This window comes from Hirundo rustica, chromosome 5, assembly GCF_015227805.2.
Source record: "Hirundo rustica isolate bHirRus1 chromosome 5, bHirRus1.pri.v3, whole genome shotgun sequence".
NCBI classification, from domain to species: domain Eukaryota; kingdom Metazoa; phylum Chordata; class Aves; order Passeriformes; family Hirundinidae; genus Hirundo; species Hirundo rustica.
This window is the reverse complement of record NC_053454.1, coordinates 41,319,096-41,344,725: the sequence shown is the minus strand read 5'-3', so window position 1 is coordinate 41,344,725 and position 25,630 is coordinate 41,319,096. Positions and strand designations below refer to the sequence as shown.

The following is a 25,630-nucleotide window of genomic DNA, read 5'->3' as shown; positions in this document are numbered from 1 at the left end:
ACAGTTGTCAATAAAACAATACAAAAGTAAGCTGGACAGCAAATAATGCCACGAGACAGTAACTTAATAGTTACAGATGTATATAAACCTTTATTTTCAACTGATTCCAACCAGCTCTAAGAACACCAAGGTCTTCAAAGAACCTATTTTGTATGTCAAAAATCTGTATCTTTAAATCAAAGACAAAAACATTGTACAAAGAAGAAATAAAGCTTACCTTTACTATGTTCTTTGTTTCTCTGGCTATGAAGACCTCATTCAATTCAATGCTGAAGTAAAAATTATTTGTAAACCATATGGACCAATATCCTGAAGTATTATGATGTGGTTCTATATGAAACAGTGCTGCAGAAGGATCTACATCAAAATACCTATAAGTAAATACAGAAAAAATATAAATACACCTGCTATTTTCCTTGAGCACAAAACAAGTGGTCTATACAAGAGAAGTTACCACAGCATTCTTGTATGATGAGGCTCTTCTAAGTTTTCCCAGAGGAGAACAAAACTATTTATTTGGGAACAGTTACACATGAGAGGAAAAATTTACAAGAACCATGTAAAACAGACAGGCAAAGTATCTACCCTCTTGTTATGCTCTACTACAACATTGCCTATTGCTTTGTGATACAGCAGGCTGGATGAAATTGGCAAAAGATCACTGAAGCAAGAAAAGAGTTCACATTTTTTCTAGGACTACCCAGCTTCTGCATTGCATTAACAAGGTTGCTGGAAATTTTATCAGAGATTAAGCAACATTGATATGATATGAGCTGCTAAGGCACATCTTTTTACTTGCTCCTAAAATTCTTCTTGGGATGAAATACAGAATTATTGCTTTAAATGTGACAGGTTCATTTTGGGAAATGACACAGGAACGATAGGAAAAAGCCTCTTCACTGACCTTGGAATCATAAAGTGACAAAGGAAGTTAACTTCGTCTCTTAAAAGTAAGGTACATTATTTTCATTATAGTATCAGAAAGAGTAGTATAGAATAGAACATTAACAAACAAAAAAAATCCACTGTCAACCTACCCTTCCATCACAGGACAAAAAAGACAGGCTTTGAGTGTTGTAGTGCCTTTCAAAAGATTGTTCTTGTTGGGAGAATAAAGACTTTCACTGTCACAGGACGAAGCTGGGAAAGAGCAGACACACAGAATACATCAGCATATCCAAAGCGGTTTTCATGTGAAGATTTGCAAGGACACTAAAAAGGGGAACCTTTGCTGGGGCAATCCTCACACAGGTGAGTAAAGCTTCTAATTGAATCCTAAGACTCAATCTTTTAAGAGGTTTCAAACCATGCCTTAAGAAGTATTCATGAATGCTAAACACCTTCAAAAAAATACACAATAATGCTGTGAAGAGCAACCTGACCAATTTTAACCAGGTGTCATTGGCATAGCATTCTTACTAATCAGAGCACACTGCCTCCTTTCAACAAATGAAAAACTGCTCTGAAAAAGAGAACCACTTAACATAACTGTCCCTTCTTTCTTCTTATTCATCCATGTTTTCCCTAGAAAAAACATGTCTCATTGTCATTATGAAAGCAGCCTGTTTTATAAATGTTTAAAGTCTGTACACTGCAGTCTAGTGGTCACAATAGGAAACAGTCTGGACTCAGGAATGCTTAAATGCAATCTCTGCTCCTCCACAAACATGTCTGGTTTCAGGCAAACCTCTTCAATGGTCCTGCCAAGAAATGTCATAGAAAATGACCACCCAAGCACAATAGCCTTTTAGAAAATATATTTGAAACAGAAAAAACCCATGAACTATAAAAGGATGTTGAAAAAGCATATTCAATAATTATGCTTATTGTAAAATCAGCTAACATTTTAGCAACTGGTTTTTTCCCCTTTTGCAAGCATGTATAGCTTAGAGCCTTCAACCAGCATAAGAAGAACGACATACACACAAAAAGGGTGGAAACTATTAGCAAAAACAATTCACCCTCTTTCTCAATAAAGTCTAGACAAGTTGATTTTTAGATCTTTCAGGGTCTCTGCTGAAAAAAACTACCCTTTTTTCAGCAGTCAAATCCTATTTAACCACATTCTCTCTAAATATGTATAATCTGTACCTTTACAAGAAATAGAAGCAACTTTTGTGAAGTTAGTAGATGATGAGGAAAGCAGAACTGGCTCAAACTCCACAGGTGATGTGTCTTTTTGTGACAACTGCCGTATTTCCTGCAAGAAGACAAGACAAATGATTTTTGTAGCAGGACTACCGTTATTAGTGTTGCAGCTCCTGTATTAGTCTATCTTCTTGTCAAATTTGCATGCCACCATCTGCCATTTTCTCGTATCTTCTAAATCAACACATGAATTTTTATTCAAGTTAACGGCTCTTACGTCTTTAAAAAAAAAAAATCACTGAATTACAACATGTCATCTCAAGGATCTATTAGACATTTGGGCAGACCTTAAAAACTTAGAAGTGTGACATTTGCTAGCAGCAAAATCAATCTGCTGTTAAGAGAAAGCTAATTCCCTAATCAAATTCACCACGTTAAATTACGACTTCCTGAAGCCCACAATTACCTGTATATGCACAAGGTTGTTTCCAGAATGCATGATATACACATCTACTGACGAATGACCTGTCCAAAAGAATAAACACCAAAGAATAAGTTCACCAAGGACAGAAACACTTGTTTTGTCAGACACTCATACGAGAAGTAATCCCAATTTAAATTTTAAAATCTTGGTCTGACAGATCCCCTTGTGAAAAGGAAAAACTATTCACATCTTTGAGCTGGCAAACATTTGAGAGAGGAGTAAAAATCCACTCAACAAGATTTTTAGCCACAAGCATGCAGGCAAGCTTCAACAGTGCATCTTCATTATCCCTTAAATCTGAGGTCACATGCAACTTCCCTCTCCTCGGGGCAGGGAGACAGGAGTTAACAGCTGAAGGGAAGAAGAATGGCTGTTGATGAAGTGACTTTCTAAGGGCCAGTCCATCAATAGCAGGAGAGAGTCCAGTAAAAACTGTTCTCTATTACACACAGCTGAACAAGATCCTGGCTCGCCTGCTTTAAAAGGCAAGCATTCCCAGCACGCTGGGCTCAAACCAGCAATGGTCCTATCACTCAGTAGGTAGCAAACTATTGCCTAAAGCAACAGAAGACAGGGGTAACACGGCTTTCACCTGCTGGTAAGGTGATACAGCTACATTGGGGAACCACCCTGGGTCACTGGCAAATGACCCATGTTCCCATCCACAGGACAGTAGGAAGATGCAGAGAACCAAAAGAAGGGCAGCAGGAGAGATTAAGACATGACCATCATACTGTGGTCCTTCCACAAGGAAGATAACTTGAGATTTTGCCCTCACTTCTGCTTGTATTAAATCAGTGTATGCAGGCTGACATGAAAGGACATCCTCCCACCTGACCAGCCGCAATTTCTAGTAACGTGTGTGCTTTGCTCAGCTGCTTGAAAGCAAGACTGCAAATGCCAGCTTCCAAAAGAGGGTTCAAGGTGTTGATTACAAGCTCCACATACCCCACAGCTGTTTAAAGCACATACTCCTCTTCAGCCTTTCCAGCTGGTCAGTTCCCCTGTGCTGACCCTGCCTAGCTGCTGTCCTGCTCTAGGTGCTAACTTCCCACCAACAGCTAATCCAAAGGGCTTACAGGACCAACCTCCAGCACAGACAGGACTTGTAATTGCACTATATTTCACAGAAAACAGCCCTAAAAGATACTTCTAGTACTTTAACCATTGAAAGTGTTAACAGTGAGCACCCTTGACAGAACAGATGGGAACAATTTTCTACCAGCATCAGAATAAATGTACATCCACAACTCAACGTAACAAAGCCCTGGCATCTCGCTGGCAGGGAAATTAGGTTTACAGTGGGTATTTCAGTTTCAGCACTATGAAATACCACATCACAGAACAGGCACAAGGGAAACAGCACATATTGTAGATATTTTGTGTATATTGTATCTATTGTTTTGTGACTAGATTTTGAAATGCATTTCTCAAAAGACAAAAAGATCGTGTTCCTTTTCAACAAGTATGTTAAAAAATATTATTTTAATCTGGATTCTTAAGCAGTTTCTTCTTCTCTAATCAGAAAGGAAAACTGGCAAAAATGTCTAAAAAGAAGCTGCTCTAATAGACTGCAAGGCTCTATAAATAATTTAAAATCCCCTGGATTTAGAGGATTTGCAGCATAAAGAGACTGCAAGGAGGTGATTGTTTTGCCTGTGGAATTCTAGCTTACAAGAACAAACAATGTGCACATCTGTATTACCTCATTAGCCTACTTTCCATAATGGCCACTATACCCAGTACTGCACAAACCACTCTGCCTTCACAATCCCATTATGGTCAATTTAATTAATGGAAAACCAGAAACGCAGTTGTAGAATTCAAAGGACCATGTCATCTTCCCATACTATTTAAGCAGAGGAATAAGCATGGGGGACTAAAGGATGAAAGAGTTCTAGTTTACAACTTCACAATTGTTACCTTTATGAAGGAAACTGTTCATGATAACTCTGCCTGACATAAATTCTCTGCAAGCTGTGATTAACTGAACTTACCTAGTTTCCCTTTCTTGTGAAATTAAGCTGTCACCGAATTCGATTCAATTTAGGATGTCAAATTACAAATTATGTATAAAACCAAACTGAATTACACTTAACAGGTAGATTTAGGACTTACCTGAGGTCTTTGTTCTTTCCATTGCTACATAAACTACAAAAAGATTTTCCAGTAGGTATTGTCTGTGCTCCACAAAATCTTGCTGGGCATTTTCCACTCTTACTGTTAAGCTCATTTCTAGCAGCATTGGGTCATCGGACATAAAACAGCAACTCTGGAGCGAGACAAAGGGATACGGTGTGTGTGTGATGGGGGACAGAACAAAAAAAAATCATTACACTAAGGAACTTTGAGAAATTAATCAAAGATATTATCTAAGAGACAAGGTTTCCAGCACCAAGTGCTGGCAAAACAGAAGTAATTAGGACCTTTGCTAAAATCTCAGCAGAAACCAAACACAGTGCAGGTACAGAGAGCACAGCAAAAACAAAGACAAAAACAACTAAAAAAGACACTGAACCTTGAGAGAATGCAAATTTATAACTGTCTTAGTCAGTCTCACCTCAGGGACTGTAAAACAGTTTCCTTTGTTAAATCCTCTGCCTTCAACAAAATGTGCCATAAACAGACTGATGCATGTGTCTTAATGGTAGGAAGACAGTTCATGTTCACTGGTCTGTTTATAGTTAATTTTTCCAAATCCTGTGTTTTTGTCTCCATTTCTCACTGAAGTAATTTTAAAAAAACAAACATACATGTACAATTCTTAATAGAAAACACTGTTGTCTGGCTAGAACACTTCAGAAAAATATAAATAGGATCTTATTTCCATCTGTAAGTAGTGGCTGCTGTTAACACGGCTAAGTCATAGCAACTACAAAGACACAGACACCATTTCACAAAAAAAATTAAAGCCGACAAAGCAAAATAGAACTAGACAATCAACAGTGAATAACATAAACTAGTCCTGCATCAATCCACAAAGATCACTAAATTCAGGCTCCGATGCCCCATCAGGAAGACTAATTTGCTAAGGATGGAGGATGAGGAGGAGGAAACTGGCACGTGAAGTGCTCTCAGAAGAGCAGCAAAACACTTCCAGCTAATCTGTAGCGGCACAAGGAAGTACAGCAGGAGTGGGGAAGTGCCTGGGGATGGGATGATGGGATGCAGCTCACAGCCCACACAGCATCAAAGGGACCCTCAGCACTTGAAGCGGCCACCAGGAGGAGGAGGCTGCCATGGAGACTGGAGCACAGGCATGGTGTGCTCTTGGGAAGTTCAGACCAAAAGCAGAGAGCCACACTCCACACAGCCTCCAATGCTCAGCTGCACCTCAGGCACCTCAATGCACCGTGCACCGCAAGGAGCAGACGGGGAAGCGAAGCAGGAATGCTGCCGTGTGCATCGTGTCTTCCATACAGGAATCCAGCTATGGAGCCTCATCACTCCTGGGGAGAGAGGTGCTCTGAGTCTGACCCAGCACCCACCCGCCACACTTGAGGAGAGATGGGAAGAGAACTCGGATGGCACCGCCCAGGACAAGGATAACCTACTGTCCTGAAGGCTCAGGGCTTTTGGAGGGGCATCTCTGCTAACACCCTCGCCCCTCACAGCTCTGCCCAGCACCATGGCCGCCCTCACACCCACCTGAGAGCCCAGGCTTCAGCCTCTCAGCTCACTGATCGCTGTGAACCAGACACTCGTGAGAAGTTTCTGGAACCCTAACCATTTTTGTCTTGTCAATAGTACAATACCTACACATCAGAATGCTTAGCCTGTTGGATTGGTTTTGGTTTGGTTTTTTGGGAGGTTTACAGGGTGGTGGGTATCTTTTCTCATCTCCCTTTCTCCTAAAGATTTTAGTGTGATATGTGTGACAATTTGTATCGGGGGACACCGTTTTATAAAAGCACCATTCCCCATTAAACTGACATACTGAAAACCGTATTTTTGCTAAAACTTCTAGAGCTGTGGAAAGTGTCCCTCTCAGCTTGGCTTGAAAGACGACTTACACAGAAATAAAATAAAAATAAAACATACCTTAACTAGCTGATATGTGTCATTAGGTAAACTGCATTCAAGGTGAACCCGTAATAGACTGGCATTCACAGTTTCTGCCTGTAAGAAAGAAAAGTGAAGAAAACATGAAACACATTGTTTCAAATATTATAGAAATCCAATTCACATACCATAATTTATAAAGATAACGGGACTGCTTCCTCACGTATGTAACACAGCAATGTAAGGCATTATTTAAATGAATACAATTACTCTGTCCAGTAATCAATCTCTGAAGCACAGGACTCCAACATCTACCTACTTAACAAACTATTATTACATATGATTATTAAATATTTATACAGCATTAGCATGAGAAGTCTTACAAATTTTCTTAGGCCAAAAATCTGTATTCAATAGGGCCTTCACATGCAAAATAAAAGCTTATTTCCTTGTTTTCTGTGTATTTTCTTCGCTGATTGGATACTGAAATACAGTATCTAGGCCAAGAACATAATGCTTCTTGGACACGGTCTGATACATAGGCTTCATGACAAAATGGACAGACAGAAAATACTTGTTTTGCCTTTTTATTGACTAGAAGGGGAAAAGAAAAAGAAAATAAAAGATGACATTGGCTGTGCCAGCTTGTAAAGCACTCATAAATATAAAGGGGCAACAGCATTGACAAAGCCAAGTATAGTTCACGAAAGCTATCTGGATATCTGCACTGCCAAATTACTGGCACAAACTGCGCAGCCAGTATATCTCAATTCTGAATTAAATTTAAAAAACAAACAAACACAAAACAACCAACAACAAACAAACAAACAAAAAAAAACCAACAAAAAAACCCCACCAAACAAACAAACCAACCACCAAACAAGAAAGGGCCAGAATCAGAACAGCAGACCTGTCACTCTGTCAGTGTCTTTCTTACAGCCAAATTTCATGCTAATTTTGAGGCTGAAGTGCAACCCCCACCCTCTTTCTCATGCAATACTGAAATATCCGAGATGGGTATCTGCAGGCTCAGGGTTTTGAAGGTGTTGATGAAACTGACTTTAAACAATTTCAATAATTTGATGCTGAACAAAAACTGAAAGAAACTTTTGAAGGTATCTAGCACTCTGTTTCATACCTTTTTGGACAGGAAAAAGGGGGCAGGCAGGGGCACATGAGTAGAGAGATTTAGCACAGGTGTGGCATTTCAAGGGGTCCAGTTTTATAAAAGCACTTCCAAAAGGAAGCCAATATTTGCATTCCCAATTCAACAGCATTTCATACCGAAATGAGTGATGCTGCACACCAGAGGGCGATGTAGCCCCTGCAAAGGTGGTTAGTGGCAACTCAAACACTGTCCCCAACACAGCTTTCTGGAAGACTCTAACTCCTGCAAAGTCCTTTCTTTTTTCACAGATGTTTTTGTCCATATCAAATTGTGAGAGCAAAAAAAACGCCCACATGGCTGCTAGTGGAGTTTTAACAAGGCAGTAAGATTACAACTTTGCAGGTCATTTTCTGATCAGATAAAACTTGATGCTTAGACTTCTCTTCTCAGTGCTTCTTGAAAAAACACTACTGCTTTCATGGTCCTAAATAAGGATCTGTTAATCCTTATTCAATGCCATTGTCATTTAAAGTAAATTAAGATCCCCCACTCCTATTTAAAAAAAAATCAACTACATCGTATTTTTCCAACCTTTGTTTTCCTTGACCTGGCATAGATCTAACATGGGAACTGCTGTCACCTTAAAATTGAAGCTTCTAATGTACAGAGGGGGCAAAATGCTACGGGAGTGTATTTGCTGCTTATCTGTTTTCTACGGGAAATTTTTATTTCTTTGTGAAGCTATCTTCAGAACAGGAAACAGGTTTGCATTTCTCTGAGGCAGACAATAATGCATAATTGTCATGCCAATATCTTACAGCATGGGCAGGATGGCTTTGAGTTAACCCTGAAGAGAAGATAATGCATCTGAGAAGAAAACAGTATCAGAAGCAGAGCTTCCAATCATAAATCCAGGACCATCTCCCAGCAGTGCAAGCACTCCGTTTATACTGTAAATATCACTGTGAATGAATCAGAGCAGAGAGCTGAGCTATGCAGCCAATGTTTGTACCAGAGGCAAATTGAAAAGGAGAGGCACAGCATGGAAATCTCAGAAAGAGCTTTGCAAAGCATTGCCACTTAATTACCTGGTGCCTCTATTTCATATTAGGTACTCAGGCATACATACTTGAATATACACACACACTTAGCAGTCACAAATCCTATTTGAACTGAACAAAGACAACTGATAGAAGCCACACATATTGAATTCTTGACAGCTTTGGTAAGTTCTCAAGTTTAAATTTTAAAGAAATAAAAGGCCCCTTTAAATAAAACCCTAAAAAGCTGAACCATCCATCTGGTCTACAAGGAGCCCCACTCCTGACAAAGGGCTAGGATTCTCACTGGGGACAGCAGAGTAGGCAATTATTTAGAAAACAATTCATCCATCAATGAGGTCTCCATCATACATGGCTCGCTAAAAGATTTTTGGATATATTCTCGCATCATCACCAGGACTGTAGAGTTCAAATCACTTCCTGGTGTTTGACTACAGTATCATTAAAAAAGAACAACATTGAACAAGCCTCCTCTTCTTCCCGGAGACTGATCCTTCAAAGTTCCTGTCCTGGACAGACCCTGGCCCTAAAGTGGTATTTCCACTCTGAATGGTGTTAATAAGCTGTAATAAGCTGTCCCTGTAATAATGACTCAGCAGAGCTTCATCAGTTTTTTGAAGGAAGCTATCAGGATAGCACACCAAGAAAGCTCTGCTGCCTTCCTTCCTTCCCTCTCCACATCCAAGCACCACACTTGGACATGTTTGCTTCTCTGATCCCCTACCAGTGCAAAACATAGCTTAAGGAGTATTACATTCCTGCCAGTACTTGCAGTATTTCCCAAGCTGTCAGTTCATAAACTTTGAACTCCCCTGGGAAGTCAGCAAAGCGATATCTGCGTCTCCTGCGATAAGACCCCTCCTGCCACTCCTCCACTGACATTTCCACCATCCTGAACACAGCCAGGCAGTGATGGAGCTTGCCCTCTAAGTGCTGTCCAAACACCAAACAATGCCAAAACCCAGGCAACTACAGCAAAGACTACACCCCGAAGCTGCGTACACAAAGATGACCTCTGCGGGCTCCACCATCTGTTACGGCTTAGCGGTAACTAGCCACTGCTGAGTGGCCACATGGCCACACTGCAAATTCACAGCGTGGGACACAGCTCTTCTTTCCTCCCAATGAGTGAGCCACGAGCCCAGAAATCCTGGGATCCAGGACCACAGGCAGAGCACGCCAACCCCAACCCTTCAAAAGCCGAAATGCTGAAAAGGGTAACAGAAAGATGGAGATATTCAACAGTAAAAAAGGCAAGTTTGCCTTCTTCTTTTCTTATTAAGCACAAAAGTTTCTGCTAAAAAACATGTGGGAATGAAGGAGAAAAAAGAAAGGCCTTTGTGCTTTGCCCATTAGGAGATAAAAAACACACAAAAATCATGTGAGTTCATTTTCCACAAAAAATTCAAACACAAACCTGTTGCATACTGTACTTCCAATGGAAACACTCCTGTAAACTTCCATCTATAATCCCCATGTATATGTTATATTTCCAACACAAACAGCCTACAGTGGCACAATTTTACCCATACCCCTGTATACAATTCTGGCCTTGACCTTCAAAATAAATTTTTGCAAAATGAAGAAGCTACAAAAGGGGTGGTCAATTTGCTGAAGAAATGGACAAAGATACTACAGGCAATGGACTCTTCAGCTTGGCAAAGTGGAAGTTGAAAGTTCTAATGCCACCTACAAAAGCTTCTGAGTATAAGCATCAGAAGCAGGAAGAGTTACATAAATTAAATGTGCATCTCAATATATAAAATGGCCACAAAGCAATTTAAATTGGAAGTCACGTGTAGGTTTCTAATCATCCAAGTAGTAAGAGTAAGTATTTGAGGTAACAAGGCCTCCAGCAATTCTGGTAAGTCACTTTACCTAGCACATGATGGGACTAAATGATGTGAAAGCTTTCTTGGCCTTGTTGACCAAGGATGTCAGTATTACTGAACAAGTTCAACACAAGCACCTTTAAAACAGGAGGCAAAAAACAGACACACAGCATCCAGCTCTCTGTCTGAGGTTTCCAAGCAGTGCACTGCAGAGGTAAGGACACCTTCCGTGTTTCAAACTAAATGTTATCGCCCAAGGCTAGAACTCAATTATCCCAAGGTGAAAAGGGATGTGCAAATGAGGCTTATGCCATCCTGAATTTACCCTGGTATTTTATGTCAGTTAAAAATACACAGGGGAATAGAAACGTGCACAACTAAGTGAGTACGACTGATTTGTTTCAAATGCTTTTTCACTACAAGACTCCATTCTTTGTGTAATAGTTATGTATCCTTCAGCTTGCCCTTGGGTAGTCACTCACTCAAACCTCATCAACCTCTCTTCCTTCTACATCTTCTGAGCTTAAAATATAAACTGGACAAAACAGAACAATACCATTTTTTTGAATGAGATCTGGATCAGAACATAAGAAAGATGAACTGAAGAGGGCACCTCTGGAGAGGACAGCTAGCTGTAAAGAAACATTCTTCTGAGAGGAACCCAAACTCAAACTACATACTACTCTCCAGTGTTTAGATCTTGTCTATTGTGCTCAACAGTTGAGTAGCCCATCCCACTGCTACAGCATTTCTGCTCAAATTCATAACATGCAGTGAAGAGCGTTTCCTCAGCTACAGCACAGAAAAATTACACCCAGAGCTTGAAGAAGTGAGTCAACACACTCTCCCCACCTCATATCCTACAAGATTAGTGCCAGGTGGCACCATGCTGCACTGCTAAACAAGACCTCAAACTTGTACTCCATACAAATGAAGCACAGGATAATGTTTGTCACTCTACAGTGAAGAAAACACCAAATGTTCCCCAAAGCTTTCCCACTCAGGAATTCACACTGAACTGTAAAAAAGCATGTATGCAACTTTCAGATACTACCTGACAACAACCCATTGAGCTAGATGTGAAGATGCAGACATAAACAACATCAAAAAAAATCCTTCTCAGTTCTACCTCTAGCACCCCAAATTACAAAACCTACAGATTTTTGCTTCCTTTCCAAGAGTCTGTCTTTGTATGTCCACAAGCAAGCACAACCCTGTGACTACAGGGAAGAGACTAGTATGGAGGGAAAGAAAGGGAGAGAAGGAAATTGTGCATTAGCGTTGGACAGAGGTAAGATTGACCTAACATATACACAGCAGACTGAAAAATACAATCTATGCTGGTAATTTTTCTCAGGTAGAACAGAAGGCATCACAAAGGCAATTAACACATCTAGGTAAAGTGCTAAAATTTGTTATGTGCTAAGGTATTCTAAGGATGTTTTTGGAAAAACAATGTCTGTGTATGATACAACAGGAAATCTGAAAGATCAATTTTTCAAATTAGTTATTCACTTGAGAGGTTCTGTATGGACCAGAAGACTATGAAAATATCTGCAACTGCAATCAAATGACAGAAATCATTAAACTTCTTTCAACTCAATATTTACTCCTCGTAAACTCAGCTTGCTGTGCTCTCCAGAGCTCCCTGTGAAGATGAGGTAAGCAAAGCTGCTAACTTCAGCACTGACAGGGGCAGGAGGGGATGCTGCAGCCTGACTCCCAGCTCCCATTCTCATCCATGCAGCATGCCATGCTTTTTTACTGTGGCTAACTGGTGGTGCAGGCCTGCTGCAAACTCGCATGGGGAACTGGCCAGAAGTAAAAAACAGGACTAACCAATACAGCTTGCTGCCCTTCTCAAATTTATGGTATAAAGTTTATTTTTTTGTTTAGGGCAGACCAATTCTCCAGTTCAGTCAGAGCAGAGCCTCTTCACAAATAGTTTTGCCAGCACAATTTAGAGGGCACTCCATCACAGGGGCATAAAGAAGAACAAGTGTGAATATTTTAAATGCCAAAGACTGTCTCATAAAAGCAGCTGATCACAGTAACCCTGTATCTTGCAGTCTCTCTCCTGAAGTTATTAGTACATTAGTACATTAGATTTTTTGCTAATGTTCCTTGCATCCCAACAATCTGAGGTCAAAAATCTTCTGTGGTTAAACAGACTTAGGTTTCTCCCCTTGAAATGTATACTGTACCAGTGTGTGTGATGCCTGGATGTTCTGAATGTGTGGAAGCAGTAAGTAGGCATTTCCTAGCTGCACTTTAGGTTCTTCTGGAGAAGACATCGGAGTTCCTGTTCCAAAAACCTGGTATTAAAAAAAAGGCCATTACATCAATATCTACAATTTCAGTTATACCAGCAACTTCCAAAACTATCTTCCCAATAATCTTCCCAAAAACCAGATCAGTTTTTCATGTTAAATTCTTTTAAAAGACAATAAACATAAAGTTCCAATGTAGAAAGTTATCACAGACATAAACGGCACTTAAGAATCATCATTCTTCCAGGCACTATTACAACGACAAAACAAATCACTCACCTGCAGAGCATCTGGTTATCTCAAAAACAAAGTATCTACATTCTCCTACTACCCCCCAGGCAATTACAATGCACACATCACCATTTGGGAGTACGGTAATTCCTGAGAAAACTTTGTTACCAGTCCCACTGAATACTGAATTTGATGGCTCCGCCTTAAAAACTGAGAAAAATATTTTCTCATTATTTTGGTTTTTAAAGACTGCAGTTTTCAGAACACTATAAGATTTGTAGTTTGGATGACTCTACTACACTTCTATTTTGCTCCACCAAGATTAGTTTATGACAATGAGATGCACAACTGGGGGTGTGGAGCCAGGAGGGATCAAGGAGGCAGGGGATCATTAGAGGCTAATCAAAATTACTTTGGGCTTTTCACTTGTATGCAAAGTTTTATTGTTTTTTAATAGGAAAAAGCCACATTTTTCGACTAAGAGAATAACAAAATATATTCCATGTTCACTGAAGATCTCTGACTACAGACAGAAAATAACAAAACAAATGGAATATGCCTTTTTTTTTTTTTTAATAGGTATATATAAAGCACATTTTAATACAATGGTACTTCATGTCCATTTGGGTGATTCTTCTGTACATACTCTTGCATAAATGCATTAGAAATATCAGATGTTCCAAGGCTTTGGGGCTCTCAAGAGCTCTGTAACTGTGCATCAAACACTCAAGTCATGCCTCCTTTTGAATCTCTTAAACCTAATGTGAGCTGAAAACATGGACAGCTACTTCCTCTGTCTCAGGTGGCTGGTGAAAATGTCCATGAAAACCAATCTGCTACTGATTTTTGCAGCAGTCGAACAGGAAACAAACTGATTTTGAGATGGCACTGACAACTGCTTTCCTGCAACTTGCTGATAAAAGGCTGAGCTGACTGGGCAGTAAATGAAGGGTGCAAGGAGGGGTGAGATGTCAAAAAGAAAAGGTCAGTCACTCTATAATGCACTTTTTCCTCATCCTTGATGAAATGCTCCTGCCAAATGTGGCATTACCTCTAATAAATACTAGATAAATGCAACATTTGTATTAAAATCCCATGTCTTTCAATTGGGTATATCTAAGCTTTTATTTAAGGAGCTTTGTTTTCCAGCTCAATATCAAAGTACAGGAAGGAAATAGCTTGATGGTTGAATAAAGCTGTCACTCTTTTTAAATCACTAAATTCAGAGTTAAGATTTTTCTCTGCCAAATAATAAAAGCAAAGAATTTGGAGTATATAGTGTCCCTTATAAAAATTTGTAAAGCCTGAAGACCTGCTTAAATTCACCAGTTAGACAGAAAACAGACAGCTTTAAGGCACAACCATTACTTCAACTTTTATGTTTTAAGGGCCTGAACATCTCACCCTGTGCTACATCCCCAATGTGTTAATATAAAATCCTGCAGAGTAGCTGAAAACAACCTAAAATGTTTCCTAGTCGGTTTTTCCCAACAAATGCATTCCAGCACAGTGCAGTCTATCTCCACCAATATATGAAACTAATTTGACCATGATCTTTTAAGTACACACATACAAGTACACTTGTTTGGGGCTACACAACTAGCCCCACTAACAGCAATAATTTTAACTATAGACATGTATGTGATCATGACACTAGCACGATCTGGTAAAAGGGATGAACTGGTAACATTATCCCACTCGATCTGTATCAGGAATTCAATGAACTTTACAAGTCCCTAAAATTATGAAAACCAATTTTTAAAACACAAGTAAATAGAAAACCCAAGCTAAAAACATGAGCAGTTCCCTGATATGAAAAATAAGAGCAGTTACCTGATATGAAAGTACTCCATGAGATGAGGTATTTATAAATAATGAGCTTTCAATACTGCCTTCTTCTGTGGGCAGGAAGAGTACTCTGAAAGACATCTTTCCCATTGCTGGAATCACCTGCAGAGACCACAAAGAAGCTTGCTTGCTTGGTGCCAGTGATCACACACTCACCAGTCACAGAGGACACTTCCACATGTACATCCCTATCCATAAATCGCACTAAGCAGAACCTCAGCACTGAGAAGTTTCATGTGTGCACAACTCTCAACTCATACTACAAAGAACTGAGATCACACAGCAGCTTGCCAAGTTTTGGCTGGAGTTTCTCAGCTAGCACAGGGCCTCACCAGTCAAGGCTTCTTTTCACATAAGATCGTAACCATGCAGCACTGACAGCCGGTGAGTGCACAGAAACACTTCCCCCACAGAGAGAGATGGCTATTGCAAAGTGAATCAATAACCCTGTGAGACACAGCCAAATCAGAGCTGAACTTAGGCAACACTCTCAGAAACTAGACAGTCTGGCTGGAAGAATCATGACATTTATGTCTGCACAGTAATACCCATTCAGCTATAGTAAAAGCAAAAATCAGATGAAAACATAATAAAACCCCTTTGCACATCAGCAGAGGATAAAAACTGGGCTTCATCCAACTAAGATCACAGCAATTCATTCTTAACATGCATTGTTAAGACAATGTATTATTATACATTGTTTAAAAAGTCAGAGTTAAAATAATGGTCTTAGATCATAAAGGCAACTACGCTTATACTTGCAATACAAAATACGTAAAACACTTTGCTGCAGGATTTTCTGACTAATATGTCTGTTAGACCATTCAAAAGACTGAAAATTCATGGCTGTGGAACACCCACATGCCTGTGGATTACTGCATAATGCTGCTTAAAGCAGAATGAGATTTAAACAGCCTAACACTGAAAAATTCTTCTGTTCCTCCCTTACTGTCAAACACATTTCCTACTGTAGGTTTTGGATGGCTTCTCCCAAACAAGTCTAAGTAGAAGTGAACAAAAAACCCACTAGCAAAACAGAAAAAGAGTTGGAGGTCCTACAAAAAAGCACCAAAACACAGAAGAAAGAGCTTGTGCCAAAGGAAGCACGAAGGCTTGGCACTTAGCCATTACATAGTTTCCAAAAGTACATCAACACTCACCCGGCTATGAGCAGGAGACACATGAAACTGTCTGGTAGCTGTAAACACTGAATTGACTACAACATCTCTATCTCTACTAGGGTTGTAGGCATGCAGCATTTTAGCTCTGGGTAACCCCAGTAACCTAAAGCAGGGGAAAAAAAAAAAAAAAAAGAGAGAGAGAGAAAGAAATTATTCACTTTATAAGGACAGGCAATGCACGAAAGCAGCAACACAAATCACCCTAAAACAAGTTGTCCTGCAACAATTACCTACGTGTAATTAATCTCTGGAAACAAACCAAACAGATTTTGCCTTTAGTATACAAAGGCAAATATGTAACACTGTGACCTGAGGCACACTCGGCCAAAACTCATCGGAGTAACTAGGAGTTAAAGAAAAAAATAACCCTTACAAAGCACAAAGTTTTGGATAAAAAAGTTTAAATAACTGAAGTCTTGTTTTTTCAGCTAAAGCAATGATTGTCTTGAGGCTTTTGCTTTAGCTAGTACATCCTAAACCCCAACATCCTAGACATTCCTCCAGCGCAGCCTCTGAAATACTCCCTTAACTCACAAAGGGACTGTGCTTCTTTTCGGTTACTCGTAGATCGAAGGCTGATTATCACCCAAGAACAATTTTTTACGTTTTCTTAAAAGAGAACTGAGAAAAATCTCATTTATTCTACCACAATGTTTTGCTTGTGACTCTCTGGATTTGGTTATCAGAATTTAAAGGAAACAGCAAGCTCTTCCTCCACTAGAAAGGCAATCTTTCAAAAAACGAACAACCGGAATGAAGCAATTATTTGACATCCATGCAGACTCACCTGAAATGAATGCCCAGAACGCATTATATTCCCTACTGGCTTTTCTTCCTTCTCAGAACTATGTTTATTTTAACTTATAAAATATTGCAAGGCAAGAAATGCACTTCCAGCTCTGTGGCACTTATAATTCTCTGTTTCTCAGATGATGGCATGATCCCAGCTAATGCTTTTTACCCAAATGGAGCCCAGTATAGCTGTTCCTCCACACTTCATTACTAACCAGAATAACAATAATGTAAGATACTCACTGCATTCCAAAATGCAGAACTGATGGGTGAAAATGTAAGGCCTTCCCATTTGGAGGCATCTTCGCTGAGAAGCTGAAGAGAAGAGAAACCACAATCAATATTTAGTGGGCATGATGCTACAATCTGCAGGGAAGGCAGATACATTACAGGCTCTTAACTCTTTCCATTCTGAACCTCCCTTCCTTGCACAGGTCTCCACAGTCATGCTGGCACACCTGTTTATGGGGCTGTGCAGTAGACTACAGAGGGAAAACAACTGGGAAGAGTTGTGACGAATGAAACCTATGTCAGCATTGAGCAGATCCCCAGTCTCACCAACTAGGAATCTATGCAAGCACTGGTATGAGCACACCTGAGAGATGCAGAGGTAGAGGAGTGAACAGCAGCTTGGGCAAAAGCAGAGATCAAAAGAAGTGCTTGTATAGCTGTGGCTTTAATGCAAAAGCCAGCTCATTTCTTCTATGCAGAAGAGAGTAAGAACTACTATGAAGCACACACATCATCATCTTTCCTTTGCCCTACAAAAAGTCACAATAAAGGTCCTGTTAGTTCTAGCACATTTTTAGCTTATTTCAACAAGACTCAATACCCTGTAATATAGAAATTCCACAATATCTTCACCATTTCCTCAACTAAAACTTGTTCTCCACAAGTCCCCAAAACCACAGTGATAAAAAACAAGCCCAGCATTTGTTTATTTTATCTGCATACCCAGTGCCACTCTGTTAAAAGCTTCCCCAGGAGCCGCGTGAACGTCAAATAGCAAGAACCAGTTTAATCTTAACTGGATGATGCTAATAAGCATTCTAGCAAGGATGAGTTCTAGAAGGGAGGGATGGACTGTGGTCTCATTAGTAATCCAGCTGCCTTGCATAATTTGTGGTAGTACAGTCAATTGGTTTCCAATTTACAATGTAGTTCTGTGACATTACACCTTTAGTATCTCTTAGTGTGTACATAATCCTGCTGTTATATCCCAAAGCAACACACATCATAATTTATTACCAGTCAGGAAAAATAATGCTTATTATTATGAAAACCCACAACTTTTATGAAAACATAGAATCACAGAAGGGAGAGAACTCTCTCACTACAATAGCAGGCAGAATGCAATATATCCAGGTAGCATTCCTGAGGAGCCGCTAGTGACAGTCTCCTTCCAACCACCTTGTCACTGCAGCAGCCAGCTCTTGCTTCACTCCTAGAAACACTGCAGCAACCAGCACCTTCTTCCCCTCCCAAAATCAGCCTCAGGTACATACTCAGAGGTTAAGTCAGAGTACTGTTGCAAACACATACAAATTAAAGTTACTACTATAATGAGAGCCACAGATATTTGAGGAAGACATGTTTCTTAAAGGCCCCCAGATCCTTTCACTGTATGCATATATATAAAAAGCAAAATAAAAGTTAAGCCACTGGTTAATGCACTACAGTATGACCTTGAACCTCACCACTGCTTTAGTTTCTAGCATCTTATAGGTACTGCTGTAATACCTTTTCTCACCAGAAAAATCTCTGCTGACAACAGCAAGAAGTTGAGTGCCTCTCTCTGCCAATTCATATAACTGGCAGTAGCTCTCCAAGACTTACACTCCTTCTGAAGTATTCTAGCAGCATTGGCTCTCTTCCCCTCAATTCTCACTCTGCAGTAGGAACCAAGTGCACCAGCTGTGTGCAAATCCAGCAATGGATGCAGGAGACTGCATTTCATTTGCTCTAGGTGAACACGGCCGTGCTGCAGCACTGGCTTTTAAAAATGCAGCCGCAAGAGGATGCCAGGGGTGCCATCTACTCCCTCTGGAAGAGATAGCCTGGACCCTGCATGGCTGAAGCCAAGACTCAGTTAATGACCTGTGCAGCCCCGAGCTGGCTCCTGAGCATGGAGAGCATCCCTGCACACCGATGACCAGGAACGGTCCCGTGATTACAAGACATCCAGCTTCTGCTTTGCACCCCACAAAAGCTGCCAAATCACTTCAAGCTCCAGCCTGGCCCCGAAAGCAGAACAGCCACATTCCTATGGCACCGTGCCCGTCACCCAGCCCACTGCCCACATCCAGGGCGTCTGCACCGCTTATCAGCGACGCCGAAGCAGTGCCAAAACATAACCTGAGAGCTGAGCTTCTTCATCAACAGAACTGGCAGAAAGAGAACTACCACTGCTTTGGCTTGTTTTTTTCTCCCTCAAAGGAAAAGATGACAGGTTGGAATAATGAAAATGGGCTGGAGAACATTCTGCTCGTGACACCTGAATAACGAGGATGCACTTTGAAGGGCATCACTATACAGAGAAAGAAACAGGCCCATCTACATTGGAAGTGTACTTCTCCAGTTACTGTCTCTAAAAGGCAGCTGGAAGCTGGCAGAACACCATCCTGCATCCCCGTGTTCCAAACACAATTCAGATCCCTTTGAGGAATCTGAGACTGAAGTAAATACCAAGGCAATTTATTGAGACATTTAAAATCTGAAGTTACCTTTAAGAGAAAAAAAAAAACAACCTACCTTTTTTCACTAAGAACATCATCTCATCAATACATTCACCTCAAATTATGCCAAAAATTGCTCATTTAGCTACAGATGACGTGTCCAAAAAAGTACATGGATCCTTTCACGGGAATATCACAGGTTGGGAAAGACAGAAATATCTGCCTAAGAATGGAAGTCTTGAAACAACAAATGTGGAGAAACAGGCCTCTTCACAACAGAAGCAACCTGGTTTCCAGCTACTCTTCCTTTGCTTTTAAAATCTGCTAACATCCCATTAAGCATGCCATCTAACAAGGCTGGACCTCATGCTCCATGGCATCTCTTTTTTTGGCAGACCAGTTGAACATCTTCTGAATGGCTGATTTTGATAGAGCAGTTCAATTCCAGCACTTCAAAGGACACTTTTAAGCACAAGTGAACTGGAGGAGAAAGAAATAGAAGAGGGGAAGGAAGTTCTTGGCAATTACTTTGAATACTCAGTATGCATCAAAAACCTAGTTTAAATGGTGTTGTTATCACTTCCCAGCCCAACAATTCAATGCCCTTCCTCCTCTTCATCCAGTATATTTAATATATATAAAACCCTGACACCCTGAACCATCCATTTCCAGTAAGAAAAACTGAACCACTGAGGAGGTCGGGGAGGGCACCACATGGTCACCCAGATCAACAGGAAGATTTAGGGACAGGTTCTGTCAGGAAAGCTGAGGGTGAGCCCATGGAAAATTCAGCTCATCACCCTCACTTGCAGAAAACACCCAGTAGAGAGAGACAAATCCCAAGCGTGCACACAACCATCAGGAATGCCTGCTGGGGAGAAAGGTGGATGTGGAGCTGAAAAAAGTTGGCTGGAGGGGAGGTGGGGTAAGGAAGAGGTGTGATACCAGGGGAGAAGAGCAGGATGGAGAAAGACAAGCACCATAAATCACTTGTGCAAGCAGAGGAACACATAACTCTAGGGCAGCATTTTTAGGGGGTTTTGTCATTGTTTTTCATAAGGTGCATGAGCTGTAAAATGTTGAGCTAACCCTATTCCCTCCACTAAGAAGCCCCAGAGGCACTTGAACATGGAAAAGTTTCAGCCTTTCACAATGTTTCCAGCTTCAGGAAAGAACATTTTGGTGTCCAGTTGATGTGGCACTAATGAAAGGAGATGCTAATTCAGGGATGCTGAGAGCACTGTTAAGTATAGCATTGAAATTGTTTTGCCCTTGCTTCTTTCAGTTCTGTTAGTCTGTGATGTATTAAGTAAATATAGGTAAACAACAAGGTCAGTATTTACAGTCCCAAACCCTAATATTTTTATGCAATGTATATGACAAACATTTTTTGAAATAAGCAAAAGCCTTATGTTTCCCCCAAAGTCCAACAGAAACAGATCATTTTACAGAGGAGATTTATTCCTACTTCACTGGTCAAAATCACAAGAGGAATATTTCTCCTAAAAATCCAAATAAAAGAACAGATCCATTCTGAACAAATTGCTGGAGAATGCATTGGGTTTTTTTGTTTTGCCTTTTTTTTAAATGAAATGTTAAAACTGAGTTAGTTCATCTCATTATACACATAAAACAATCTGCAGAGTAAGCTGCATTTGACCGCAAGTGTAGGACATTTCCTGGAAGGAATTCCATCCCAATGTTGCTTTTTCTGCTATTAGCTCCCTTTAAGTCTTTCTTATATCTCGTATCTTTATTTTCTCACTTGAATTGATTACTTCATACTATCTTAGCATTCATATTATCCAATGATTCAGATAGCAACATCTGTAGCTGAAAATAATCACAAATGCTACTTGGTTCCCTTACTTCTTCCTTCCTTTTTGTACACTTTGTTCACAGCACGTGCTGAAAAAAACAAGTCGGGGAAAGGCATTTTATTGTCAGGTCTTTTCCTTTATGGCTGCAGGGTTTTCTTGGAAGCAGCAGGCAGAAAGGACTGGATTCTTGAACACACAAGAGGTCCTTTTTGAGTGTATCTGCTTAGGCAGTACTGTTTTATTTCTCAGTATATTGATAAAAGGAAAAATTTACTTATGTTGAGTGTTTTGGCACTTTGCAGCACCAGTACAGCAACATTAATGAACCCACAAGATGAGGTTTTGAGATATGAAAGCGTATTGTACAGGGAAGTACATCTTTTATGCAAATTGAAATAGAGAAAGGAACTAAAACCCCTCATTTACTGACTAATTTTAGATTCATTCCTCTAGACTACACCTGATAAAATGCAGAATGGAGCACATAGGGAAAAAAACAAACCTAGATACTTTTAATCACTCTGATTGCAGCTGATGCAATGAAATTATTTTGAGAAATGAAAACAGGTAATTAAGAGGTAATAGACGTAGAAATAGAAAAAGCAGCTGAATCAAAGTCTTATGCAGAGCTAATACAAAGCTTTGGTTTCTCACATCCCTAGTCCCTCTCCTCTTTCAACTTCCCCTCCACCAAAGGCAGTAAAAGCAGCCATCAGTATTAGGAACATTAAAGTGCACCACCTGAAGGACATACAGTGCCTTTGAAAGAGATTATGAAATTGTTTGAAAATATAAAATTAAAACTTGAGTTTACTAGCAAGGCAACTCTGCCAAAAGCAGAAACAGAAACAGTTTTAAATTATGATTTTTTTTTTTGTAACCTTAACTTCCTCCCTAGAGACAGAAAGAATCCTCAGAAACCAGGAAATTCTCCAGCTTGCAATAACCCTGCACCGCTCATGGGCAAGTTATACATGGTGGGTCCCTGTGGGGCTTTGGCACCTGGATAAGAGTGGTCACACTTGCCACTTCAGCTCCAGAGAGTCACAGGACTTCTCCTGAAGCCCTGTACCAACATGCAGCAACACATGAACCATTCAGTCCTTCTAGATTCTTTTAACTTTTTAAAGAAAAAGAATGACCCATATGTAAAAGAACACAAATGAGAATTTTTTTTTTTTTTTTTCCCCTCTGAGTTTAATAAGGCACTACAACATGTTGTCCAGGGGAAGTTGTGGGTGCCCCAGCCCTGGAAGTGTTCAAGGCCAGGTTGGACAGAGGCTCTGAGCAATCCAGTCTAGCGGAAGTGCCCCTGCCTTGGCAGGGATATTTGAACTAGACTGAGATCCCTTCTGATCCCTCCTATAACTCTGTAAGAAGGCTGGTTGCCTTTATTTCTTCTCAAGCACGCTACGTACATCAAGGACTGAATCCCAGAGCGTGGAAAGCAGGAAAGGCCAAAAGAGTGTTACCTACCAACTAACATGTGCATGCACACATGCTATTTTGCATGTTTGGGCTAAAGGAAAATACGAGAGGGCAGCTAAACCAGAAGAAACCAGTGAAATAGATGAGACAAGCTCTCTAAAAACAAATCCCATAATTCATGGCATAATTTAAGGAGGAAAGCAGGTCTACCAACCTTTTCTTTTTTCTTAAACTACTGAAGTTGGAAAAGCAACATACAGCTAAAGACCAGCACACAGAAGTTTTGATGAGCTGTTGACTTATTTACAAAGGCAGTGAAATAAAATGGCAGGTAAGCCCAGCCTGTGTAAAGCAGAAACCATTCTGTTTCTTGCACTTGGTCCCTCAGGCTCTGTTTTCCTCCAGCAACCTCCTGTGCTCCATACTCCAGCCCTGGTGTTTCCACAGGCACAGGTCACCTTCCTGGACAGCCTTCGCTCCTCTCACTGCCTGTGGTCACCTCCTTTCCCCCCAACTTCTGCAAGAGCATTTACACACACCCTTTGCACAGCACTCACCTAAGCCAGCAGTGCTTCAGCTTTACTCATTACAAAATAGCAAAAAAATCGCAATGATCAAACCAAAGAGTATCATATCCTACAGGCCTTAAAGCCACATTTCTCAACGTGGCTTAAATGGAAGGACATCGATTTTTAAAAAAACCTGGCTTTTCCCTCTACTCTCACAACCAAACCCTCACAACCAACTCCAAAGAAGTTAAATGCAGACCACAATAAAAGTGAGATAAGGGCTGGTAAAGCAGTCTAGGGGGATGATGATCAGTGAGGGACAAAGTGCTATAGTGAACATCTTGGAGAAAAGAAAAGGCTTTCTTCCCCAGCTGTGCCCGTAGTTTGCATTTTAGTAGCAGGAGCAGCACAATAAAGCCTGTTTAAGAGCAAAATGGACTTACCCCCTCACATAAATCAGTCCCCAACTTCTGAAATAACTGAAATCTGTGGTAAATTAAGGCATTAATTCACAATGACTTGAATTCATTTGAAATTATTTTCTGAAACCTCTTCTTTGAAATCCTTTACTCACCCAAATTCCAAGCAACAACCAGCACTCTCTAGAGACGTTCCAGGGGAACTATGTATATTTTAGGCATCTTGGACAGACAGTAACTAAGTTATTTGTTTCGGATGACTGTGCAGGGCCCTCTAGTTCAACATGCACATCAAACACATTTTCCTCTGAAGCACCTCTACTGCCACCAGCAAATCCCAATTATCCTGCCAGGCAGAACATCTACCTTCATTTTACTTTTGGCTTCATATAATTCAACAACTGCCTTTACATTCTGCAATATTTCATGAGGTAAACTCTGATAACTGCTCTCAAGTATAGCCTTTAGCTTGCCTCTCTCTTTTTTAAGCTTCTTTACAATTTTTCTTTTTCAAAGAAATCAGCAATCTTCCATTAAAATTAAAATCAGAGAAACAATACAATTTACTCTTTTTCTTTTTTTTAAGTTCTTCCCAGGACAAATTAAAAGAGACACTTCCCCCATACAAGCATGCAGCTCTGGCTCCAGGAGGAGCCTTGGTATTCTCGACATTTTGTCTTTACCAGGTCCTGGACTTGCGGGGTTCTAAGAAAATACCGTGTTTCATGTATCTTCGAAGACTGCTTCTAGCCTATGAGTTTGCAAAATAAAACCAAAAATCATGAAGGCAGCTAATGTTATTTTTTCCTCTTTAAATCTCAAAACTTTTTAGCCAAATTCACTTCTTTTTTTGGCATAATTTGCTTACCCTCCAGTTGCCAAACCCTCAAAAAACTCTGCCTACATAACACAGGTTTGCTCTTCAAAAACTGCCACTAAGATCACAAAGAATTGCTGAGATGTTAATTTTTGCCTGTCTTACTCGATTAACTAGAATGAATAAAGGCAGTTAAACCTGAAGCACCCTGGCCTATTTAATAGGTGTACAGAAATGGCTGCTTTTTGAAGAACCCTGCCCAACTCTCGCAACTCAAAACCCCAACAAGAGAAGCTATGAGTCTCCACACCTCTGAAAGATGGGGACCTCCAGCCACACTCCTGCCCAGCATCTCTGGATTGAAAACAAAACATTTTCAAGTGGGATGTGCTGCTCAGAGCCTTTTTCAGACACTTTGAAAACACAAACCCTAGAGACAAGGTACATGGAAAAGTACCTAGAGAAAAGGCTTCCATGGGGTCACCATGATGCCTTCTCTGGCTAAAAACAAAGCACTAATGCAAGCCTTGAGCTGAAATACCATGAAATTGAAATGACTGTTCCCTACCCACAGTTTTCAAAGCCTTTTATTGAAAGCAGACAAAATTCACAGCACAGCCCCATGGAAGAGGCAGGATAAAAGAACCTTTAAAAAGTCAGAAGATATGACACAAACCCACCTGTCTTTTACCGAAGAAGAACAATTGTTTTCAGTTACTAGGTAGCAAAGCCTTTATTTCTGTTGTTGCAGTGGCAAAATGACAGCAGAAAATTTTAGCTGGAAGGGCAGTTTTAAAGTACAGTCCTGTACTAACATAATTATGAACTGAACGAAACAGGAGGCAGGTATTTCAGAAGAAACAAATTCTATCACACCTGACTCAACTAAATTAATTCTCATAAAAGTAACAATGAATGTATTTGCTTCTCCTGTCTACAGAACAATCACCAGTAAAGAAGGAAGAGATCCAAGTAACCTCACCAAGACGTCACCTTTTTAAATGTACCAACTGTGTTTAACAACAAAAAAAAAAAGTTTTTAAAAAAATTCATTTAATAATAAAA

The 25,630-nt window shown here is 40.2% G+C and overlaps 1 protein-coding gene across 2 annotated transcripts in view; it reads right to left on the bottom strand.

Moving 5' to 3' along the window:
* The window catches only part of TMEM131L (transmembrane 131 like), an 80,133-nt gene that overhangs the window by 28,572 nt on the left and 25,931 nt on the right, over nucleotides 1-25,630 (bottom strand). For both annotated transcript variants that reach the window (XM_040064390.2, XM_040064392.1), the window contains exons 4-13: nucleotides 17,141-17,212; nucleotides 16,085-16,208; nucleotides 14,910-15,026; nucleotides 12,780-12,890; nucleotides 6,614-6,691; nucleotides 4,691-4,844; nucleotides 2,555-2,613; nucleotides 2,092-2,200; nucleotides 1,038-1,140; nucleotides 218-371 (exon numbers count right to left, since the gene is read on the bottom strand). In XM_040064390.2, the coding sequence (XP_039920324.1) occupies nucleotides 218-371; nucleotides 1,038-1,140; nucleotides 2,092-2,200; nucleotides 2,555-2,613; nucleotides 4,691-4,844; nucleotides 6,614-6,691; nucleotides 12,780-12,890; nucleotides 14,910-15,026; nucleotides 16,085-16,208; nucleotides 17,141-17,212 (1,081 nt within the window). The remainder of the gene's footprint in view (nucleotides 1-217; nucleotides 372-1,037; nucleotides 1,141-2,091; nucleotides 2,201-2,554; nucleotides 2,614-4,690; nucleotides 4,845-6,613; nucleotides 6,692-12,779; nucleotides 12,891-14,909; nucleotides 15,027-16,084; nucleotides 16,209-17,140; nucleotides 17,213-25,630) is intronic.